Here is a 25,863-nt window from a genome sequence, read left to right on the forward strand (position 1 = left end):
ACATACAACCTCACAGACTGCTGAATGCATTTACACACAAGTGTCTCCTCCTGATTTTATTTTTCTATGAAAATAATTATGGTTTTTAACCAAGAGATGAAGCAGTGAATATAACAAGCCACATCAAATCATTGCACAAGTCACATTAAAACATCTCACTCCCACTGCGGAATACAAATATGTGATCGAGTCTCTGATTATTTAAAAATAACCATCAGAAAAAGGAGCAGAGTTTCTTCTGGTGTGAGTTTTCTGAGAGTCACTGTTCTCGGGTGACACGACATTATCAGCACCCTTCTTGCTGAGCACCTGGAAGCTCTTTCCTCTCGTTTGAGGCTTTTTCCTTTCCTTTTCTTTGTCCTTTTCTAATTCCTTCTCTCGTTTCTTTCTCTCTTTCTCTTCTCTTTCTTTTCTCTCTTTCTCTCTCTTCCTCCTCCTCCTCTCTTTTGCTGTCAGCCTCTCTTCTTTCTCACTAAAGTCCTGGATGAGGATTTTTGGGACAGGGGTTTTATTGGTCTCCCCGCGGAGACGGCGAAACAGACCCAGACGTTTCGGTGGGCCTGACTTTGTCTGCGAGTTGGGCTGAGCTTGTGTTTCTTGTGTCGCTGTGGATGTTGTCTGTTTTGAATGTGTGTGTTCTTGCTGCTGTGGCTCTTTGAACGTGTCCTCAGAGAGGATTGTGGGATAGGAAACCCGTGAGCTGGAACTCCTGCGCACGCGGAGGTTTGGCTTTGGGGATTTTGAAGATTTTGAAGACTCTAACTCCTGGCTGTTTCCTGGTATTGCACATTCACTATGAGGGTTGCCAGATCCAGCAGCACAATCCTCTTTTTTACACTCAGGGTTGCCTGATCCAGCAGTTACATGCTCACTTTTGGTCTCCGAGTTGTCAGATCCGGTTGTAGGATGATCTTTGCAGTCTGGGTTGCCAGATCCAACAGTAGAATCCACTATATTGTTGTCAGGCTTGCCAGATTCACTTGTAGAAGGCACTTTGTTGCATTCTGGGTTGCCAGATCCACTGGCCACATGCTCTCTGGTGGTCTCCGAGTTGTCAGATTTTGTTGTGATATGCTCTTTGTCATCTGGGTTGCCAGATCCAACACCTGAATCTGTTATGCTGTTCTCAGGTTTGCTCGATTCACTTGTAGAAGGCACTTCATTGCATTCTGGGTTGCTAGATGCACTGGCCACATGCTCTCTGGTGGTCTCTGAGTTGTCAGATTTGGTTGTGACGTGATCTTTGTCATCACCCGAATCTGCTATATTGTTCTCAGGTTTGCCAGATTTACTTGTAGAAGGCACTTCGTTGCATTCTGTGTTGCCAGATCCAGTGGTCACATGTTCGCTGTTGGTCTCTGAGTTGTCAGGTTCAGTTGTGACACGCACTTCTTTGGGATCTGGCTTGCGAGATCCAACAGCAGAATCGACTACATTGCTCTCTGTGTTGCCAGATCCAGTTGTAACTTGCACGTCATTACATTCTGGGGTTTCAACAGGAGAACAAACTACATTGCTTTCTGAATTGTCACATCCAACAGCAATATCTACAATGTTGCTTTCTGTGTTGACAGATCCACTTGTAACTTGCACATCATTACATTCTGGTTTATCAACAGCAATATCCACGCCACTGCTTTCTAGTTTTTCAGTTTCAGATGTAACATCCGTGACACTGCATTCAGGGTCGCCAGATTCACTTGTAACAGGGACCTCAGATTCACTTGTAACAGGGACCTCAGATTCACTTGTAACAGGGACCTCGTTGCTCTCTGGGTTGCCAGATCCAGCAATTTCCACACCACTGCTTTCTAATTTCCCAGATTTAACAGTGATATCTATTGTGTTGCATTCAGGGTTTTCCATTTCATTGCTTTCTGTATGGGCAGATCTACAAGTATCATCCTCTACACTGTGTGATTTGTCAGTAGCACTGACTTCACAACATACTATATTTTCAAATTCACTATTTATGGGATTGATCTCACTGATTTCTTTGTCACAACATGTCTCAGCATCTTGTGTCAGTATTACTGTTGCATCCACCTCTTGAGGTGCAGTAATGATGGTGCCATCAGCAGAATCCACTTCACTCTGTTCTGGGTTGCCAGATCCTTCTGCATCTCCCACAGTGGATTCTACTGGACAGTGCTCCAACTCTGTAGAAGTAACAGTAGCATCAGTGTCACTTTGCTCTTGGAATTCCTGTTTGGGATCTGCTGGTATATCCGGATGCTCAGTTTCACTTTCTTGTTCAGTCTTTAAAGAGGATGAGGTTAGCACTATTTCAGGTGGTGGCAATGTCTCTTTACCACTGCTATGACCGTGACTGTCGCTCTCGTCTAAGCTTATATCTTGCCTGTCGTCCTCCAATATCTTGTCATCTTTCTCCTCACACAACCCTGAAGGGTCTGATATCTCTGTGGTCTCCTCAGGGAGAACATCAAGATGAATCCCTTCCTCCTTGTCTGCATCAGTATGGTTTTCACCAATAAGCTCAGTCTCCTCATTTTTCTCTATAGCTGTGCTTACGAACAAATCTCTCTGACTTTCCGAATGTACAGGTTCTTCATCACTAGATGTTTGAGACCCCTCTTCCTCTAGGACAACATGTATCTGTACCACTGTCTCTATAGTATTTTCCCCAGTTATTATGGTGCTTGGCAACCTTTCTTCTGTTTGTTCTTCTTGTTTGCAGTGTTCCTGGATGTTGCTGTCTGATTGTATTTCCTCTTCCTGTTTACTAGAGTCAGTCTGTATGTTGTCTTCCTGTGATGTTTCAGCAGGTGTGCTTTCTTCACACGCTTCTGAAGTTCCCTCAGTCTCCTCCTCCACGATCTGTTCATCTCGACACGTCTGTTTGTCTGTATTCTGTTCATTTTGATTTGTTGGTGCGTCTGTACTCTGTGCATCTTGATTTGTGTTCTGCATATGATGATGTGTTTGTATGCTGTCCTCAACCACAAACACAACCACATCAGCGGTTCTTTCTTCCTCATGACTTCGTGCTGTTTCTGTCTCCTTCTGTTGGTTCAAAGTTTCCGTAGGCTCTTTCTCAAAAACATCACAGTCCATGCTAGAGGACACCACCACTGAGATCTCTGGATGTGTGTTGTGATCTTTGTGTGCGCAGAACTCATCTGCCAGCCTGTCCCGTTTAGCCCTTTGCTCCCCAACAATACCGCACACACTCCTCCTCCTCACCTCTTCATCGTCGCTCTCCTCCATCAAACTCCTTGAGAATTTTCTTCCCCCTCCATCCCACTCCTCCGTGTCAGTCTTACTGCTCCTCTTCCTCCATTTCTTGTGCAGAAGCGAAGGAGAGAGAGAAGAATGTGAGCGCATGAGAGGAAGAGTCAGGCTTCCTTTCGGTCGCTCCTTCTTTTCTTGTTCCTTTGGTTTATCCTGCGCTCTCTCCCAAACCATCCGGTATCCGTGACAGCGCCCTCGCGGGTCAAAGGTTGAGTTTGGTTTGTCTTTTTTCCACTTCTCCAGCTCTTTCTCGGTTTGTTTTTGCAGGTCCGCCAAGGACAGGGACACCGAACATACCTGTGGGTGTAACAGTGGATTTGAGTAAAAAAAGACGTCGATTAGATTTTAAGGAACAGTTCACCCAAAAATTAAAATTACCCCATTATTTACTCACCTTCAAGCCATCCTAGATGTATATGACTTTCTTCTTTCAGAAAAATACAATCGGAGTTATATTAAAAATGTTCTGGCTCTTCCAAGCTTTATAATGGCAGTGAATGGCTGTTGAGATTTTGAAGTCCGATAAAGTGCATCCATCCATCATAAAAAGTACTCCACATGACTCCTAGTGGTTAATAAAGACCTTCTGAAGTGAATCGATGCATTTGTGTAAGAAAAATATCCATATTTAAAACTTTATGAACCATAATCTTTAGCTTCTGCTAACTGTCGTACGCGTGTTCACGAGAGATTGACGTTTGAAAGCATCACATAGGACACAGGCGTAGCATAAGCTCCAGTGAGAATATGCTGGTCTCACAATGTTTACATCAAAGAAAAAACAGTCTATTCTTGACTTCTTGATTTTTCTTTACAAATCCTCGTTTTGTACTTCTAATTTGTGACTGGTGTTTTGCTCTCTGCTGGAACGCCACTCTTGTGATCACATGTACGACATCGGAAACGCATTGATTCGCTTGAGGCCTTTATTAACCCCTGAAATCATGTGGAGCACTTTTTATGATGGATGGATGCAATTTATTGGACTTCAAAATCTCAACAGCTATTCATTGTCATTATAAAGCTTCGAAGAGCCAGGACATTTTTTAATATAACTCTGATTGTATGCGTCTGAAAAAAAGAAAATCACATACACCTAGGATGGCTTGAGGGTGAGTAAATCATTGTGTAATTTTCATTTTTGGGTGTACTGTCCCTTTAAGGTCTGTTCACACCAACACAAATGTTAAAAATGAAATTTTCTGCATCGTCACATTGCCAAAATTATGTGGGCGGAAGTGTCTATTATCAATAATGTAGTGATGTATGAAGCACAGCTCACACAGAAGTCACTTTAAAACCCATCAGCTTTATGTTGTTCAACACAGCGAATATGTGTGATAAACTACAACCCATTGCAAAATTTTTCACCCTTGCACAAATTCCCCTAACGTGTGGAGTCCTACTGAAATGACTGTAAGTACTTAAGTAAGTGTGACCACACATTAATATATAAAAATAGATAGGTCAGTAAGCAAATCAGCTAGCTGTTTGCTGTGTTATTCTAGTACATAAGCTAACGAAAACAGACAGTAATGGTCATTATAACGTAGTTAGATGATTTTTCTAATCAGTAATTTAATTCAGTGGTGTGCGGTGTTGTTTTAAAATGAGGCAGTTATATATATTATTAGTTATATATATTAATGTCCCTTTTACACTTAATGTTTACACTAGGTGCTTACATAAAGCAATAGATTCTATTTACAACTAGCAGGATTTTCTGATATTTATAGTATTATTGCAAATAGTGGCAATTTTCTGCACCTAAGTATTGAAGTACATAATAAAACAGTATGCAATAAAATCATGAGTGTAAATTATAATTTTAATTCAAATTATTAAATGGATGCCACCTTACTGGGACAATAAATCCCTCCCTACACCTACCCTAACCCTACCCAATACTTTATATTCAACTTTTCGATTATTTACTTAATTAGAGGTGAAAATACGCATATTCGAACCTGGGTTAACCGCATCAAAAACAACTACAACGCATACTTTACCATCTACACCACCGGAGCTATTACGAGATTATCGTCTTTTGTAATGCTGACTCGCCCAATCACACGTTGGTGGGCGGAGTTAGTGTAAATGGCCTCTGCCAACAAGGAGGGCTGTTTGCACTTGTAATTAGACACTCTGGTTTTTATTTGTGAACTGATATTCAACTGTTCTTTTTAGTAGCCAACTTATTTTCGGGTCATCATCATAAAACCCTAGTAAACACTGTCACAGGTACGGAGATGCATCTTTCATTTCATCACACTGAATGCTCACTAAAAACTGACACAGTCGTCATGTTTTCAAGCCATTTAAAGTTTTATTTTGACGTGACAGAGCAGTGATATCTAAGCGGGAGAGTTGTTTACTTGCTTTATAATTAGTCAGTTATTCGTCAGTCTTCGCACAAAAACAAAAGGCGGGATTTATCACACAAACCAATCACATCCAGTCACAACCGATCATAGCACAGTGGAGGAGGCATTGTCTCCTCATGTGACTTTCCCCGATTCATCTCAATTAGCCCCCAGAAAAGTCACGGCACGCTATGGTGTCTGTAAAAAGTCAATGGACCAAGGGTGTTGCTGTTGGACAGTACTACTTTATTAAAACAAGTGACTTTTAGACTTTTAATATCGTCATTTAGTCATATTTGCGTTTTATTTTTGTAATATCGATTATTTTCTCATCCAATTTTGAGGAAATGCCCCTTATCCAGTTTCTCATAACACCTGTTATGGATTCTTCCTCTGATAATTACTGTTGCTTAACAAAATAGTCAGTTCATGAGCACCACCAAGTCATGGTTTATCTAGCAGAATTGGCTCTGGGCATGTGATGAAAATCTCATTGGTTAGCTATCTTTGCTGTGCCATGGAAAGAGTGTTAGTAAAAATCTGTTTCATTGCTGGCATGCAAATTTATGTGTCTTTCAAATCAAACTGTTTATTGCTATAAATTTCACCCGAAATATTCATTATGGTGTGAACAGGCCTTTATTCAGGTGAGTTGAAAGAATCAGTAATATTACCTCGTGGATAAAAGCATCTGCCTGCTCATGTTGGACACGCTGTTTAACACCTCGCAGCCGCTCCAAGGTTTCCATCTGTCCGTCACACTCTTTTCGCAGCCGTCCATCTCCCAGACATCGCCGCACCAGCACCACAGCGACCTGAAACAAAATGCGCACACCTGCAACAAACACAAGCTGGTGGTCAATATGGTCAGTAAGTAGACTTCAGGTCAACATGGCAAGAAGTACATTAGAAGTATTTTTTCATAAAACATGGATGACTTTTAAGGACAAATGGAGACTTTTGACAAATGTGACCCTGGAACACAAAACCAGTCTTAAGTCGCTGGGGGTATATTTGTAGCAATAGCCAAAAATACATTGTATGGGTCAAAATTATTGATTTTTCTTTTATGGCAAAAAATCATTAGGAAATTAAGTAAAGATCATGTTCCATGAAGATATTTTGAAAATTTCCTACTGTAAATGTATGAAAACTTAATTTTTGATTAGTCATATACATTGTTAAGAACATTATTTGAAGAACTTTAAAGGCAATTTTCTCAATATTTTGATTTTTTTGCACCCTCAGAATCCTGATTTTTAAATAGTTGTATCTCAGCCAAATATTGTCCCATCCTAACAAGGCTTATATATTCAGCTTTCATATGATGTATAAATCTCAGTTTTGAAAAAATTACCCTTATGACTGGTTTTGTGGTCCAGGGTCACAAATGTGTCTTCAATTATGTAGTATTCTTCAGAAAAATCCTTTAGATCCCACAAATCTGTTGTTTTTTTCAGCATTTTTGTGTATTTGAACCATTTTTGTGTATTTTGAGATCCATCTTTTCACACTAAGGACAACTGAGGGACTCGTATGCAACTATTGCAGAAGGTTCAAACACTCACTGATGCTCCAAAAGGAAACACAATGCATCATATGAGAACTCCACTTCCAGAACAACAACTTACAAATAATTTACTCACCCCCTTGTCATCCAAAAAATAAAAATTTGTATACTTTTTAAGCACAAAAGCTCATGTACCACTTGCTCTGGGATGCGCGTCCACGATGCTACATAATACAGAATCATGACGAAAGGTCACGCACGACGCAGGCAGAACTACAGACCCAGTGTTTACAAAGCAAACACGCAAAGACTAAGGAAGTGCAAGTAAGTCAAACGCTGTTCACAAACAAAAAAGTACAACGATGTCGGGCGATTCTGAAGTTGTAGAAGAAAATGAGATGTAGTTTTTTGCCATATCCTACCTTTTTGAGCCGGAGTACACAAACGATGAACTTAAACGTGATTCCATAGTATGTAGCGTCATGGACGCGCATCCCAGAGCAAGTGCTACACAAGCTTTTGTGTTTAAAAAGTATACAAATTTTTATTTTTATCTTCTTCCTTGGCTGGTATCATTTAGAGCCCTTTGAAGCTGCATTTAAACTACATTTTGGAAGTTCAAAATCATGGCACCAATGAAGAACGACTGAAGACAGAAAGACATGAACATCTTGGATGACGGGGGTGAGTAGATTATTTGTAAATTGTTGTTCTGGAAGTGGACTTCTTCTTTTAAGAAAACTTTTGAACAAAATGATGATGTGTACATTTTTCTTATTTTGCTTAAGTATCACTTTTTTTAATTTTGTGCTGCCCTTCAGAAGCTACAGAAGATACATACATGTTTCCCATTAGACAAAATAAGTTCAATTTACCCTAATCTTTACATTTCAAAAGTTTTCACCCCCACCCCCATGCATTGTTTTTCCCTCTGAAGCATCAGTGAGTGTTTGAACTTTCTGTAATAGTTACAGACCAGTCCCTCAGTTGTCCTTAGTGTGAAAAGATGGATCTCAAAATCATACAGTCATTGTTGGAAAGGGTTCAAATACACACAAATGTTGAAAAACCAAAGACTTTGTGTGACCTGAAGGATTTTTCTGAAGAACAGCAGGTAGTTTAACTGTTCAGGACAAACAAGAAACTTGTGAACAACTATCACTAAACAAAAAAACACAGCTGAGGATCCTTTAGGGAACAACAGTATTAAGAATCAAGTGTATGTAAACTTTTGAACAGAGTCATTTTTATAAATGTAACTATTATTTCCTCTTGTGGACTATATGTAAACATCTTTCATGTGAAATATCTTATTCAGGTCAGTAATAAATTAAAAATAAGATGCATTTTGTCTGATCCCTCTTATTTTGGTAAAATTACCATATTGCAGATTCTGCAAGATGTATGTAAACCTTGTAAACATTTACTTAGTGCACTTTTAAATCACTCAGATATATAGTTAAAAACAAACCATAGCAGAAAAAGAGATCCCAGACTCTAAGCAGAGTGTCAAAAGGCAGGTGACGGCTGTACAGGCACATCAGCCAATCAGTGGCAAACATGAGAGGCTCCACCCCCTGATTCTGTAGGTGTTTGTGTGCGGCTGGACACAGCTTTTTTAACACACTTGAGAGAACAGCAGCATCGAATAATACACCTTCCTGAAAACAGAAAAAAAAATAAAGCCCATTTATCACTTTTCAAGCACATTTAGCACATTTACTGTAAAAATGCCGTACCAGCAGAGGGCTGTAGTATCCAGGGAGATAGAGCTCACTAATCTGCACCAGACACCAGAACGCCTCCTAAAACAAAGCAATGAGGCCATGTTAAGCATCAAGCATGCTAACATACAGTGCTAACTATTTCTGCAGTAGCCTAGGTTTCTATTTCTTTTACACTTTCTATTCATCAAAGAACCCTGAAAAAAATCATTGTGGTTTCCACAAAATTATTAAACAGCACAACTGTGTTTAGCATTTAATATGATATTAATATGAAATGTTTCCCGAGCAGCAAATCATATTTTTATGATTTTTGAAGGATCATGTGACACTGAAGACTGAAAAAATTCAGCTTTGCATCACAGGAATAAATTACATTATACAATATATTCACATAGAAAACATGTATTTTAAATTGTAATAAGTACAGTAGTAGTAGTACAGTGATGCATTATGAATGTGTCAGGTTTTGCATATCATTTGGTTGTTTAATCTGTAACAGCTCTTTGTTATTTACTGTCTAACCAGGTAAATAATAATAACAGAAGCAGTACCTCAGCAGGCATGTTCATCAGAAGGACAGCAGCCACTGGACCCTGTGCCTGACAGTAGCCCTCGTCTGGACGATACTGTGTGTACGCTTTCAGGACCTCCAGCAAGTCCTTCTGACTGCTCATACAGAGACCAGAAACATGCAGACCCCGAATGAGAAAGGAAGCTTTATGACTAATGTTGTGAATTATAATGCTACAGAGCATATTTGCATTAGGCGAGAGCAGGGAAAATAGTACAGTACCCATGACCGTCTTTGGACTGGAACATCTCATGGAAGGGAAACTGTCTGTCTGTGTCTCGTTTAATGATATCAGTCCATCCCTGATGATCCGGAGCTTCAACTAAACGCTAAACGAGTCACGAGGAGAAACAGGCCTTATATAACAGTATAAAAAACATTAAACACATATGACAAATCACTTACTTCGTAAGTTTTTAATTCTTGATTTTTTTCTTTTCTATCCTTAGCTCCACAGAGCAGCGGCCAGCCCTTTGCCCTGAGGGATGCTGGGATGCCCTTCTGACACTGACCTTTGACCTGAGACAAAGGAAGGGAGCTGAGCCATGCAGTCGGCCATTGTAAAACTCACGTAATGAAAGCTTTTCTAAAAGCAAATGACTCCAGAATTTATTCAGACTTTTAGAAATGTTAGCACATCCAGAAGTAAAGTAAACACATATAATAGTATTAAATATAACGGTCCCCTTTTTTTTACATAACTGGTCAAGGTACATACAGAGGAGTTTGGCACTCATTTGCAGCCTGCTGTATTTGACATTCAACATCCTGTATCATATGTAGGCCAACTGACAGTGATATATGAGGTCTCACACAATAATCAACAAACAAATCAATGCTCAAAGAATCAGCTGAATACATTTGTCTTCAAAACTAGTTCAATTGTTTGGTATGTCATCACATCTAATTCAAACAGGAGACTTTTAATGGCCTTTTAATTTTAATCTGGACAATTTACACATTCCTAATTCATTAACTGGTTCTTGATTTATCAATTTCAGATGCCGTAAATAGGCCTCTACAGTTTACAGGTGTTTAAAAACATACTATACACTACCAGCCAAAAGTTTTTGAACAGTAAGATTTTTAATGTTTTTTTGAATTAGTCTCTTCTGCTCACCAAGCCTGCATTTATTTGATCCAAAGTACAGCAAAACCAGTAAAAATGTGAATTATTTTTACTATTTAAAATAACTGCTTTCTATTTGAACATATTTTTAAATGTAATTTATTCCTGTGATAAAAGCTACATTACTTCATACAGCATCATTACTTCAGTCTTCAGTGTCACATGATCCGTCAGAAATCATTATAATATGCTGATTTGCTGTTTAAGAAACGTTTATTATTATTATCAATATTTAAAACAGAACATTTTTCAGGATTCTTTGCAGAATATAAAGATCTAAAGATAAGCATTTATCTAAAAAACAAAAACAAAGGAAAAAACAAAGCTTTTGTAATATTATACATTATACCATTCAGTTTTTTTGGAAAGAAATGATAGAAATTAATAGTTTTATTAAGCAAGGCTGCTTTAAATTAATTAAAAGTGATGATAAAGACATTTATAATGTTACAAAAGATTTCTATTTCAGATAAATGCTGTTCTTCTGAACCTTCTATTCATCAAAGGAACCTGAAAAAATTCTACTCAGCTGTTTTCAACATAATAATAGTATATTTAAAATATATTCAAATACAAAAAAGTTATTTTACATAGTAAAAATATTTCAAAATTTTAGTTTATGCTGTACTTCGGATCAAATAAGTACAAGCTTGGTGAGCAGAAGAGACTTTTTAAAAAACATGAAAAATCTTACTGTTCATAAACTTTTGACTGGTGGTGTATATATAAACTACTATAAAATCATATATTTATGAAATAAAAGGTACTTAATTGTACTTTAAGAGAGTTCACTTTCAGTAACACGTAAAAGTGCAATTTGAAGTGATGTTTTAAAAAATGATGTTTTAATCATTTTGTGATGCTTAAAAGTAGCCAACATTTATTTTTAATGTGTTGACTAACATATTGCACATAACATATTGTAAAGCATATGATTACAATTTTAACAGTAGTGTTATTTGATATTATATTTATAATAAACGATTTCACAGACAGGGCTTAGACTAAACCAGGATTACGCCATAGTTCAATTAGCACATTTAAGTAATTTTTATAAACGTGCTAAGGAAAAAACATTACTGATGTGCATCTTGAGACAAAACAAAGGCATACAAGTTTCAATAGCAATTACATTCAAATATATTTTAGTTTTACCATAAATGCATGTCGGTATAATATGAAATTATATGTAAATATATATTTAAGCCCTACTTAAGTGGGTTGTAATGTTCAGCTAACTGCATTTAATATACATTTAAATTCTAATACATTTTATTTAATTTCACTTAACATGAAGTGTTAAGTGTCATTAAGTGTTGAAAACATTACTTTCAGATTGCACAAAAAAGTATAGCATTTCTGTAAGTACTCTTTATTAAAAGTATGCTTGTACTTGTTTTTCCACAGGGGTTGGCACAAAATTTCTAATTTTATCTTTGCACGACTGAAACGTTGATACTTGATTTAGCATTTTTTGAAGAAATGTGGTGCATGGCCATGCAAATCTTGCCACAACAACAAAAATGCAAATTATACACTTCTCTCAACTGAAAATGTCTCCTATGTCTCTATGATATATCCCTAGGTAAGAATGTGGCCCACAAGTTAATATTTGAAATCTGCCAGATGCAGATTTGATTTTTTCTTACATGCAGTTTTACACACAAGTACACAACAGCAAGACAGACACACCTTGTTGCTCTTTTTCTCCACCACTTGCTCCCATTGAGTCATGAGGCTGAGCCACTTGGACTCTCGATGTCTCACTAACTCTGGACATGGACCATCACTGTCAACAACAGCAACACACAATCATCAACACTACACTCACAATACAGTGGTTTTTCACTGTCACCATCACAGTAAGTGTGAAGTACTTTCCACCGAAGCAGAAAATAACACACCTTTACCCTGCTTCCTAACTCTCTCTAACTAAAGCACGTCCTCGTACCAGAGCAAAGCATGAGTGTCACAAGAGGCAAACACGCAGAAAACAGGAAACCACACTCTGACAGGCTAGAAATCACCATGGTAACATGACAGGATGTTGAGAAGGAGAAAATGAGAGTAAGAGGTGCGGAAGGTAACGGTAACTTCGAATCATCAGTACTGTTGATACTGGTTAAAAAGCGTGTTGCAAAAGTAATCTGACGACAGATTATATATTTAATCACAGACACTGTGTTCAACTAGGACTAACATCTTTCAAATACAGTCACTAACACTTAAATCAAGTTGCACCCAAACTCTGAGATGTTATGAACAGACATCAACACTGACCTGTCAGTTTCTCCATTCCCTAGAATGAAGCCAAAACGGTTAGTCTCCACAACCGTGACCTCCAGCCCGTGATTCTCCTCCTCATCCTTGCTATGGTCTGGATTACCAGACATCTATGTGTGTATGAGGGAGAAATGCATTCAGATACAGGATGTCATGTTTGATATTGAATAGATTTCAATGTCAATCTCATTTCTGCGCCATTTTATAAGCAAACTCCGTTGCATGACACAATATACATAGCACCAGAGTATGCCCTGATGTTTAACCTGTAGTATGTACTGATTCGGAATTAAACCATATTTACTAATGCACATTAAATCATCATTAATATAGCAGAACAAAAGAAAAACAGTTAATTGTGCGATAAAAGTCAATAGAGCAAGTTACCTTCACGCTTCTGCCAAACTCAAAGGTGCCGTTGTCCTCTAATGGGAGGGAAGACAACTAAGACAAAGACTTCCGCTGTAAAGTCAGCTAGTGTGTGGTTGTGCATATGTGTGTGTGCGTGTTTGGCATGTTGGATCCTCCTTTACTATGAAAATCAAATAACCCTGTGATTTCTTTCGCCATTATAAGGAACTGAAAGTGGCGTTTTACTAGCGCCCTGTGATGATGACATATATCAGGTAACGTCACATTGATTGCAAGACTATAATGAATATTTTTACTTTATTTGTCAGTCTGCAAGACTAGAGTAAAGGAAGATGAAGTGGAAAACTTGAGGATTTGTCATCGACTTTGTTTTGAAATATATTCCAAATGTCTCATATTTCAATACTATTTAAAAATAAATACTGTTGCACCATACAAATCAAAAAGGAAGTGTTTCATACAAAACTTAAAATGCTTCCTCATTGAAATGAGTACATTTCGCCCTGAACTGTGGTAAATGTGACACCTTTGTTGTCAAAGTGGGACAGGTAGTTATTTTAAAAACAACATTCAGATATACAGTTGAGGTCAAAAGTTTACTTACACCTTGCAGAATCTGCAAAATGTGAATTATTTTACCAAAATAAGAGGGATTATACAAAATGCACGTTATTTTTATTTACATAAAGGATGCTTACATATAGTCCACAATAGAAAATAAGAATTTTTGCCTGAATTATCCACAGCTGTGTTTTTTTATTGGTTTAGTGATGGTTGTTCATGATTCACTTGTTTGTCCTGAACAGTAAAACTGGCCACTGTTCACAAATGCTTTGGTTTTTCAACATTTTTGCGTATTTGAACCCTTTTCAGAAATGACTGTATGATTTTGAGATCCATCTTTTCACACTGAGGACAACTGAGGGACTCACATGCAACTATTACAGAAGGTTCAAATGCTCAATGATTATTAAGAATCAAGGGGGTGTAAACTTTTGAACAGGGTCATTTTTATAAATTCAACTATTATTTTTTCTTTTGGACTATATGTAAATGTCTTTAATGTGAAATATCTTATTCAGGTCAGTAATAAAAAAAATGACATGCATTTTGTATGATCCCTCTTATTTTGGTAATATATTAAACATTTTGCAGATTCTGCAAGGTGTATGTAAACTTTTGACCTCAACTGTAAATTAATTCAATGATATTTGCAAAAAAATGATGATCTGCTATTTGTAACTGCCATTTAGCACAGCTGGAAAAATGTACTGATCAATCAGAAACCTTCTACTAATCGTTATAAGGGGTTGGAGTTTGCCAGGCATTTGGGCCTACTAAGACACCAAGTTGCCCCAAATCACCACTGTGTAATTATTTTTATTGGTTTATTTTTTAATTTTATTTAATATACACAAACAAGTTTTAACCACTAATATTGTAGTGAAACACATTTAAAATTGATAAACTATAGTGAAAGTGAACTCGTTTTGTTACTTCAAAATAAGGCGTGCATAACGTTAACAACTTACCTGGTATTATTTACCTGCTGAGTTTATTATTCAAGGCGTAAGCGTCATAGGAATAGTTATTATTTCCAGATTATGTTTTCCCATAAAAACAACACATTTTTGTGTATTTTCACAATCACATAGTATTTTTATTGTGACACACAGGTGTAATGTATTTATGGATGAATCACAGCAGTGACAGGAAACACTGTTGCTGTGAGAGGATCTTCTGATGCAGATGTGACAGAATCCTCTCAGACCAGAGCGGCTTTAGCAGGAACCTCTGGGACCAGGGAGGTTGAGAGAGGAGTTCTGGGACTGAAGCTGCCTTTAACACCAGCGCTGGCTGAGGCTACGACCGCAAACACTGGGGCAGCCTTAACTGGAACTTCTTTCTGTTCTTTCCCATTATGAGAGGAACCTTTGTGGTGGACATGGCGGGTGTCAGTGTGACCCGACTGTGTCAGAAACCTCTGGGAAGTTTTGCAACTTGAGCTGTCATGACAAAGAGCTCTGGAAACATAGCAGGTTTTGGGGTTGCAGCAGCAGCAGGAACCTTCAGGCCGGGACCTTCAGCTCTGGAAAGGTACCCTGTCGCGTGACATGCCATGCCTGTGACTGACCTCACTGACCTCAGCAGATTCTGGAGCAGCAGCATTTAGGGCGGCATTCACATTGATTTCTAGAAGTGGCCCTGATAGGATCTCTTGGACCCAGCTGCCCGTGGCAAGAATCTTTGGATCTGCAGTGTGAGGAATCTCAGGGACCAGCGAAGATGTGAAATAGGTCACCTGGGACTATCAAGTGAGGAACCTCTGTGGAGCCTCAGCAGCTTCTGCTGCAGCAGTGACAGGAACCCTTTACCATAGCCATCACAGTCTTTCTGGATCGAAGGCCGCTGAATAAAAGAGCTCTGTGTCCATGACTGAAACCCCTGATGGATCTGTGACATGGATCTCTGGGATCTGGACGCCAGTGGAAGGAACCTCTGGAGTGGCAGTGAGAGGATCTTGTGAAGCGGGCTTGACAGAGAGCTCTGGCATGCTCTGGATGACTCCACTGTTGATAATATGATTGGATTTAACTAACTAAAACTAAACTAACTATTTAAAACTCACATCCCTAGACGAGTAGTTCCGCAAGACGCAAGAATTACTGCCTCAAGCCAAGGCACCAGACGCAACCAAGGCCTGCCAGCCCCGCAAGACGCTAAGGCTGGAGAGATGGAGAACTAACTAACTAAAACTAAACTAACTATTTAAAACTCACATCCCTAGGCGAGTAGTTCCGCAAGACGCTAAAACTACTGCCTCAAGCCAAGGCGCCAGACGCAACCAAGGCCTGCCAGCCCCGCAAGACGCTAAGGCTGGAGAGATGGAGAACTAACTAACTAAAACTAAACTAACTATTTAAAACTCACATCCATAGGCGAGTAGTTCCGCAAGACGCTAAAACTACTGCCTCAAGCCAAGGCGCCAGACGCAACCAAGGCCTGCCAGCCCCGCAAGACGCTAAGGCTGGAGAGATGGAGAACTAACTAACTAAAACTAAACTAACTATTTAAAACTCACATCCCTAGGCGAGTAGTTCCGCAAGACGCTAAAACTACTGCCTCAAGCCAAGGCGCCAGACGCAACCAAGGCCTGCCAGCCCCGCAAGACGCAAAGGCTGGAGGGATGGAGGAGCCACCTGTGTCAGCCCGCCAGACGCAAGACTGACCTCACCATGACCTACATGACCTGAAACACAATTACAAATTGTACAAACATGCTTCATGTGGTACAAAAATACAAAATAACATCTGTGCAGTGTATATGATTGATTATATGACAGTTGCAGTAGATATTCTGATCAAACCAAATCAACAAAGAGACAAAAAACAAACAATCAAACAAATGTCAATAAATCTTGAAAATCAATTTAGCCTGTTTTAGACTTACCTTGAACCAGTCATGGGAGAGCATCTCCTCCAGAAGGACTCTCTGCTCCGGGTCGCTTTTCAGGCAACCACGAATAAAACGGCAGCATTCTGTGCAGAAAAAAAAGAGAAATCTCTCATTATTTTCTTCAACTTCACACATGCTTCCTAAATGATCCTTAAGGTATTTATTTATGAAGGCCCTGTTTTCTGTGTTTTGCATGATGAAGTTCTTACCATCCGAGAAGTCCGGCTCAGTCCACACATTGGCGTCCATTAATTTTATGTCGCTGCTGTATGGATAACGGTTGGTCATCATGTTAAAAAGCAGGACCCCCAGTGACCACACCGTTGCCTGCTTCCCAAGGTACTCGCCCTTCGTGAAGTACTCGGGAGGGCAGAAATTTGCTGTCCCTGGAGGAAAGAGTTTGTCACATGTCTAAGTTTGCTTTACCAGTTTTCTCACTATATTCTGAATGAAATGGCATTTAATTTTAGTCAACAAAAATAACATTATGATTGGCTTTCTTCTTTAGAGAATGTTTTGACTATATTAACATCTTGCTGTGTTCAGTCTGTTGAAGACATGCTGTAACTGCTCACTAGAGTTTAAGTCCCAAACTACATGTTTGAGAGATCATACATACCACTGAAGAAGATGTAGGGTGAGCTTTTCAGGAGGTCCCCAACACCGAAATCAATTAGTTTGACCTCCATGGTCTCGGTGTTGACCAGGAGGTTGGACATTTTTATGTCCCGATGGAAGACCCCCCGGGAACAGCAAACAACAGCAGCGTCAATTGCCTGCCGCATGAAATGGCGCACCAACGCCTCAGTGAAGAGGTCCCCGTGATGTTCAAAAAATCATGCATATCCATGCATGGCGAGGGACGCTCTAAGACCATTATGTAATGGTCAGGATTGTCCTGCCAGTCCAGCAGCTCGATGATGTGGTGACAGCGGGGGCCTTGATTGGCCATGACTGTCAAAGCCACCTCTGCTGGGACTGGATTGGGATGGTCAGGCTAGAATAAAGACCGATTTTTTGATGGTAAGGTGGATGAGGTTTCTCAAATAAAGAAAATAGATCAGTCTGTTTGTCTATTAAAATATCTGTACTCAGTGTTTTACATGAATCTAAAATGTTATAAATTGCAAACAGTGATCGAGAGGAGATGACAGAGAGAGCACAGTCTACTTACAAGGCTGAGGTACGGCTCGTCTTCTCCCTTCTCTGTGAATTTCACAGCCACCTGAAGGCCGTCCTCAACACGGGTCCCTGCAAAGACAGAGCCGCATCCTCCTTCCCCCAACTTCTCGCCGATGGAATATGTCCAGCAAATGGGGTCTATTAAAATATAATTACAGTCTTATTTTTATTTTCAAGTTTTATTATTGTTTACTGAAGCAGTATCCTGCAGTATGGCATGCCATACTTTTTCTAAAACTATTTTAACATTGTTTCTAATTCTCATATAATTATTATACTTATAATTACTTGATTTTAATTGAGTAATACATTGATAAATATAGATTTAAAATTCAGTTGTCGCACCTCAGATCTATTAATATTTATATTCTTTAGAGTGTGTGTGTTATATTTTGGGTTATAACAATAAACTCACCCTCGTCCCTCATGATCTTGTCACAGTCCAGATGTCTCAGCAGATGTGATGGACTGTGATCTGCTGACGGACTGACTGGACTGTCCTGATCTTGAGGCTGGACGTCCTCCATTTGCTGGTCCTCAGCAGTGGGGGGGACTTCAGGAGCACTGAAAGGAGCTTCCTGATGATCATTGTCCTCTACAGAACAGGTGACGTCCTGTAGAGAAGTCTGATCTAAAGAGAGCAATATCAACCAAAACCTTGCTTTAATCAACTAATATCAATAAAATATTACATACTCATATTGATTATTTATTTAAGGGCTATTTTGATAACTTGAAATCTTGAAATATTAAATTTCTTCAAACTATGTTCAACCATACATTAATAACATTTAACACTTGTAGTGGAAAGAGTCATTAATCTGCATTTGTATGATGTTTGATGATTATATGGGTGTTTATATGTGTGTGTCAGACTTTTTTTATGTTCAGAGCTCATTATTTACCATCAGTACAGCTCCTGGATGGGGTCCCATCAGTGCCCTGGTCCTCCTCACCCTGCTCCACCTGCTCACCCTGAGCTTTGGTGGACTTGGGGCGAGACAAACAACAGAAGAAGGAGGCAAACCTCCTAAACCTCCTCTTTTTCTGCCTCTTCTTCTTTGTCTTGTCTCCCCCTCTCTCCTTCCTCTCCTGCCCGCCTCCCTCACCGGTACCCACAGGCGTCTCGTCAGGACGAGGATGGAGCTCCGCCGTGTGGTCGGTGGGTGTCAGTGTTGTACGGGGATTGACCCCGTCCACACACTCACCTCCTCTCTCCGCTTTCTCTCTACGAGATACTCGCTGTCCCATAATAACACTGTAAAACGCTATCAACAACTGCAAACTGCAAACGGTCAACACTGTTGATAACACACTCCTAACTCGCCACAAAGTGAGCAGTGAGTTTCGCGCTTTATATAGTCGCGCCGAACGTTCTAAATTCCTTTATGATATCATGACTCAAGCAGAGCTGAGATTCTGTGTTAGAATGTTTTTATTCGAAATAGTAGCAGAGGATTATTCGTAGCTACAGTGGATTTATAAACTTTATGAATACATTAATTTGACATTTAATAAAAAGAATAAATTCTTTCTCCTTTTAAAAGGATTCTCCTTTTCCATCCACAACTGTAAAAAAAAAAAAAATTCACAGAAGTATGCTTTATATATTTATGTATGTATGCATGTATGTATTTATTATTTATTTATTTATGTAACAATACATTTACAGTTCAGGCCTACGTTAGGCTACAATACATGTTACAGCGGGACACAATGGATATAAAATCTCACAGTGTGAATAAGCATAATGGTTGTACAAAATTACAATTTAAAGTTTAAAATCCACTGGGACATGCCAATGAAACCGGATGTGCCACTGCGTAACATGTCATCCCACTTAATTTCAAGTACTGCTCACTGCAGAGCCGAATGGCCTCCAGCTGCCCTTCTCTGGATGTCCAGCCTCTGTGTGAACTAAGGGGTAGGGTTAGATGTCATCTCCACCCATTAATTTTAATACCCAGCTCTCCCAAAATACAAAATAAAAAAATACAGAATAATAAAGTAAAATAAACAACATTTCACAAGTGGCATTTAGATGCAAGATAAAGACACACAAATAAATGATCTTGTCTGTCACGCAGCAGGTTGAGGGACACCACGTGATCAACGGGCACTCTTAAAAGCGCAAGTGTTGGAAAGATCCTGTAATCACTAACCAACCGAGCGAAGCATCCTGGTGAGGTAAATACTATGATTACGTATAATTTCGAATAATTTTAATAGGTAATCAACGGAAAGTTACATTGTTTTTACTGCTGTTTATCATTGCTTAACAAGACGGGACATTGCGGGACACTGTTATGTGTGAATTTCGCGTTACATTACTTTTGGGGGTTTAAAGTGTAAGTTGTAAATAGGGTAAACAATTAAATAAAAAAATAAATAAAAGATATAACTGCTAACTTTAGTCGGCGTCTCTGCCTAAAAATATAATTTTATCATATTAAATAAAATATTAAATACGATTATTAGTATACCTCAGAACAATGTGTTGTTTTGGTGGCATTTGTAAAACATTAATTTACTTGTATGACACAAGTTGTTTCATAAGGTCTGACAGGAAAGGAGATTACCAGCAGGCTTATGGCACAGATCTGTTCATTTGGCACAAAGCCCAGTTGTTTCAATCTCAACATCAGAGGTGTATTTGTACCACTAACATAAAACTATATAAATCATGAATGTAAGTATTTATCTCTCTTTAGATTAGGATGGAGATGATGACATTGCGCATACTGTACTCCTCATGCCGCACAGGTGAGTTTAGATGTTTAGGTGTGATGATGTAGCAGACTGTACAGTGAGATTACTGGAGTGGCTGTAGTGGAATAGTTTGTCATTTTATTAAAACAAAATTGTTTTATATCATTAAGGCACTTTTGCAATCAGACTTGGGCCTGTTCGTCCCTTCAGCCTTACTGTCCACAGAGGAGGCTACAGTAAGATCATACACACATAGACCTGTACATCCTCACAACATAAACCGTTGTCACGCATACAGTGTCTCTTTTTGTCTCTCTATAGAAAATGTGAATGCTGAGGAGTTGCCTATGGACATGAAGTCCATCACAGACCGTGCAGCACAAACACTGCTGTGGACTGAACTATTCAGAGGTGTGTGTGTGTGTGTGTGAATAATGTATTTATGGTACTTTTTTGCATTTGGATCATCATGCGGAGGTTTTACGATATATAAATTTGTGTTGTTCAAATACATAATAATGATGATAATAAATTGTTGTTGTTGTTGTTGTTGTTGCTATAATTAAATATAACGATAATTATTATTATTAATTAATTATAAATATTATATTTTATGTCTGTTGCATGCTTAAGCATTAATAATAATAATAATAAATATTGTTAATTTTGTTTATTAGTAGTAGTAGTAGTAGTAATAGTAATATTACTACTATATTCTGTGACTGTTGCAGGTTTAGCCATGTACAACAATAATAATACTAATAATTAATATTATAATAATAATTATTATAATGCTAACAAAAAATAACAACAATAATTTATTACTATTATGATTTTTATTATTATTGTGTCCAAACCTGCCGTACGGAAACAAATATGATAATCATTATTATTATTAATAATAATAATAAATATTATGTTTAATGTATATTGCATGCATAAGCAATAATAATAATCATAACAATACATATTGCTATTTTTGTTTTATTAGTAGTAGTAGTAATATTAGTAATATTATTACTGCTATATTCTGTGACCGTTGCAGGTTTAGCCACATATAATAATACTAATACTAATAATTAAAATAATTATAATAATATTGCTAACAAAAAATAACAATAATTTATTATTATTATTATTATTATTATTATTATTATTATTCTACTACTACTACTACTACTACTACTACTATTATTAATGTCCAAACCTGTCATACAGAAAAAAATATATTAATAATTATTATTAATGAATAATAAATATGATATTTTATGTCTATTGCACGTGTAAGCATTAATAATAATAATAATAATAAATATTGTTATTTTTGTTTTATTAGTAGTAGTAGTAATATTAGTAATATTATTATTGCTATATTCTGTGACTGTTTCAGGTTTAGCCATGTATAATAATAATAATAATTAAAATAATTATAATAATATTGCTAACAAAAAAATAATAATAATATATTATTATTATTATTATTATTGATATTATTAATGTCCAAACCTGAAACAAATATAATAATCATTAATAATAATACTAACAATAATAAATATTATATTGTATGTCTATTGCATGCGTAAGCAATAATAATAATTGTTATTTTTGTTTTATCATTATTAGTAGTAATATTATTATCGCTATAGTCTTTGACTGCTGCAGGTATAGCCAAGTATAACAATAATACTAATAATTAAAATAATTATAAAAATATTGCTAACAAAAAATAACAATAATTTATAATTATTGTTATTGTTGTTGTTATTATTATTATTATTATTATTATTATTGTTGTTATTGTTATTATTATTATTATTATTATTATTATTATTATTATTATTATATTCTGTGTCTGTATTGCAGGTTTGGGCATGACCATGAGTTATTTGTTTAGAGAACCAGCTACTATCAATTATCCATTTGAGAAAGGCCCTCTTTCCCCCCGTTTTCGTGGTGAACATGCTCTGCGCAGGTATCCAAATGGAGAGGAGCGCTGTATTGCGTGCAAACTGTGTGAGGCTGTCTGTCCTGCTCAGGTATAAATAACTGTTATTTTAGTATTATTAAATGCTATTATAGATTTTATTCATATTTTGAAATTACATTATTTTAAATGATTGTTTTTGTAATTTGTCTTTTTAATCATTATATAATTATTATTTTTTTTTATTTCAACTATAGTTTTAGTTATTTTATATCGTCAGTTCAAACTAAATGAAAATGATATATTCATGGTAAAAAAAAAAGTATATTCATGGCAACTACGGAAGCTGAAATACAATTATTTATTTATTTTTTAGCTATATTTAAGTTTTTAGATTTAGATTTTATTTTAGTTTAGTTAAAGTCTGTTTTGAGCAGCAAATGTTTTTATAGTTTGTTTTAGTTATCTCCTCATGCCCTGCGATTACCTCTACAGGATGTGTGTCAGCAGTGCTTTTGTCTCCTGTAGGCCATCACTATAGAAGCAGAGACCCGTGCAGACGGCAGCAGAAGAACAACCCGTTACGACATTGACATGACCAAGTGCATTTATTGTGGATTCTGCCAGGAGGCCTGTCCTGTGGATGCAATTGTAGAGGTACACACATATATTACACTAACACATAAGATACAGATAGATATACTGTGCATATATAGATGCAGTAGATATACGTAATACATCGCAGAGTTGTCATTTGGTCCAAAACAGTTCATGTCATACACTGGTTCCACTGATAATATACTCATTTTCCCCTCTCTATGTGCCAGGGCCCTAATTTTGAATATGCCACTGAGACTCATGAAGAGCTGCTGTATAATAAGGAGAAACTGTTGAACAATGGAGATCGATGGGAGGCTGAGATTGCTGCTAACATTCAGGCAGATTACCTGTACAGATGAACAATTAAAGCTTAGATAACATCCTGATGATTTTAGATAATCAGGACAGCAAAAAACAACAGCAAAACAAACAATAGTGAACATCAGTTCATAAGCTGTAGTGAAACTAAAAATGGCACTTTATATAGAACCACAAGAAGAATTCATATATTTGCTGTCTAAACGCACAACGCAAGCAATAAACAAACATAATATAATGTGCAATGAATGTTTATCTATCTGTATTACATATCTGTAAACATTCAAACATAAGTTATACTCAGTGTTCACAGCATGTATTTCTTTCTTCTCTGATAATGTGATTTAATGACAAATAAAACAAGAAATAAATATGGTGTACTTCTTTTCTTAATGATAATAATTTAACTGTTTATATTACGAATATTATTGTCGGTTATGTGTATTTATCATATTTATCCTACATTATTGTATAAACTTTACATATTTATTGTACATTCAATAATATTTTAAACATATTCTATGCATATATTATATTAAATTGTTAGTTATATATTATTTTATGTACTGTCACACAATAATGTAAGCACACAAATCAAGAATAATGCACAATAAATGTTTATTTATCTGTTGTTTAAAGCAGTGCATTCAAACCTAATAGGTTATTCCCAGAGCACATATTATGCACAGTTGGATGTGAATATTAAAATTCACATATTTGTATATTTTCTGATAAAGTGGTGTAATTATATAAATTAAACAAAACAAAATATGGTGTTTATTTTCTTAACATAATAATAATTATATATATATATGCACCTTTTATATTTTGTTTTTTATGTCTATTCTTTGTTATACTCCACCATCTGTCCTTGTATCTTTTGTCTTGCAGTTCCTGTTTGTTCCCAGAACAATAGTGTATTCCAGAGATTAAATATTTATTTAAAGCACAATTATGTCATACATTCATTTACCCAGTAATTGAAGTGTATTAAATCAATCATCATAAGGTCTGTTTTAAAGGGGTCATGACATGAGAAACTAAATTTCCCTTGATATTTTGGCATAGAAGAGGTCTTTGTATGTTTAATACATCATGCAAGTTTCATAACTTAAAATGTCTTCATCATCAGTGACAAAGGATTTATGTAATAACCCTTAGAAAACGGCTCGTTTGGATCTGAGTTACAAGGTGACGTCATCTGGGCACAGTCGTTTGCATAAACACAGACGAATAATCTTCTTCACCATAGGCCCCGCCCACTAGTTGTCAGTGGCTTACTGGCTGACACTTGAATAGGAATGTTGTGTTGCGTCAAAAACAAATAGAAATTACAATCACTGCTGCTATCTTGTCTACACTGGATATTGTATACAGATGCGCATTCACTTTCTGACACAGTCTATGCACTTGAATCTGTCATCAATAGGACAAATGGAGTGAAAAAAATGTTCAGTTTGACGTGTTTGGTTTGTACAGATCAGAAGGATCCCAGTGTAATTAACAATGGTTAATTTATTTTTAATGGCATCCCGAATCGTGTCTACGGATTGCAGATGCATCACAAATGGTAAGTAGATTACTATATAATGCTTTGTCTGGAAATGTCTAAAAAAATGTTATCATGTTGTCAAAGCACTCACATGCAATAGCAAGGGGGCGGGCCATTGATACTGTTTCCTATGCAGTGACCTTAGCCAGTCACAACAGTGGTCGATTACTAAGCCTTAAAGTACCCGCCGCTTGAAACAGCTTGTTTTAAGGAGCATAATGAAATCATTTACTTACCGTGATGCAGCTGCAGTCAGATCTAGTACCACTTCATCTTTCAACAAATGTTTCTTTGTGAACTCTCCATGACACTGTGCCTAGTTTACAAAACAACATGTTATCCACTTGTTCATTATGCTGGGATCCTTCTGATATCTGTACAAAGATAGTGGCAGTGATTGTAAACTCTATTTGCTTTTAATGTGGCGCAACACTTGCATTTATCTTAAAGGGGTCATCGGATTTGATATGATTCTTTAGGGTCTTAATGAAAAGTCTATAATATACTCTGGTTAAAAACTCTCAGTGGTAGTGTAAAACAACACCCTTTTGTAAAACAACACCTACCTTGCCAAAATCAGCTTTGCAAAAATCATCCTGTTCTGGTCGAGGCTGCTTTAAATGTTAATGAGCTCTGCTCGCCCGCCCCTCTCTTCTCTCTGTGGAGTGACGAGCCTGTTTACTTCAGCGGCATTTAGCCACATTTAGCCGCTAAACTTGCTAACTAGCACATTATTACAAAAGGCGATCGCAAAGATTCATAAATAAAAAACCTTATACTCACTTCTGCTGTAGGTGAAGCTGGATCACAAATGATTTGTGTGAACATAGACGGATATATGTAGATCGGGAGGTGCATTCCCTTCACAAACAAACTTAATCCACTGCATTTTCAGCGGCTCAGATGTCAGGAAT

General features: G+C 37.2%; 2 protein-coding genes and 1 pseudogene across 2 annotated transcripts; 1 reads left to right on the plus strand and 2 right to left on the minus strand.

Moving 5' to 3' along the window:
• Window positions 1-163: 163 nt before the first annotated feature.
• tbc1d10c (TBC1 domain family, member 10C) lies at window positions 164-13,264 on the minus strand. The gene is made up of 10 exons (XM_051127732.1): window positions 13,223-13,264; window positions 12,833-12,945; window positions 12,245-12,341; window positions 9,829-9,942; window positions 9,646-9,752; window positions 9,404-9,518; window positions 8,865-8,930; window positions 8,597-8,786; window positions 6,290-6,450; window positions 164-3,549 (listed from the first exon to the last, which is right to left on the minus strand). The coding sequence occupies exons 2-10, from the start codon at window positions 12,943-12,945 to the stop codon at window positions 202-204; spliced, it is 4,311 nt and encodes a 1,436-aa protein (XP_050983689.1). The 5' UTR covers window positions 13,223-13,264; the 3' UTR covers window positions 164-201.
• Window positions 13,265-17,218: 3,954 nt separating this feature from the next.
• Window positions 17,219-19,097, minus strand: LOC127176344 (serine/threonine-protein kinase pim-3-like; annotated as a pseudogene).
• Window positions 19,098-20,473: 1,376 nt separating this feature from the next.
• On the plus strand, window positions 20,474-23,758 carry ndufs8b (NADH:ubiquinone oxidoreductase core subunit S8b). The gene is made up of 6 exons (XM_051127946.1): window positions 20,474-20,609; window positions 20,726-20,791; window positions 20,877-20,966; window positions 22,419-22,591; window positions 23,008-23,136; window positions 23,307-23,758. The coding sequence occupies exons 1-6, from the start codon at window positions 20,564-20,566 to the stop codon at window positions 23,436-23,438; spliced, it is 636 nt and encodes a 211-aa protein (XP_050983903.1). The 5' UTR covers window positions 20,474-20,563; the 3' UTR covers window positions 23,439-23,758.
• Window positions 23,759-25,863: the final 2,105 nt, after the last annotated feature.

The sequence above is a fragment of the Labeo rohita genome, chromosome 14 (assembly GCF_022985175.1).
Source record: "Labeo rohita strain BAU-BD-2019 chromosome 14, IGBB_LRoh.1.0, whole genome shotgun sequence".
NCBI lineage: Eukaryota > Metazoa > Chordata > Actinopteri > Cypriniformes > Cyprinidae > Labeo > Labeo rohita.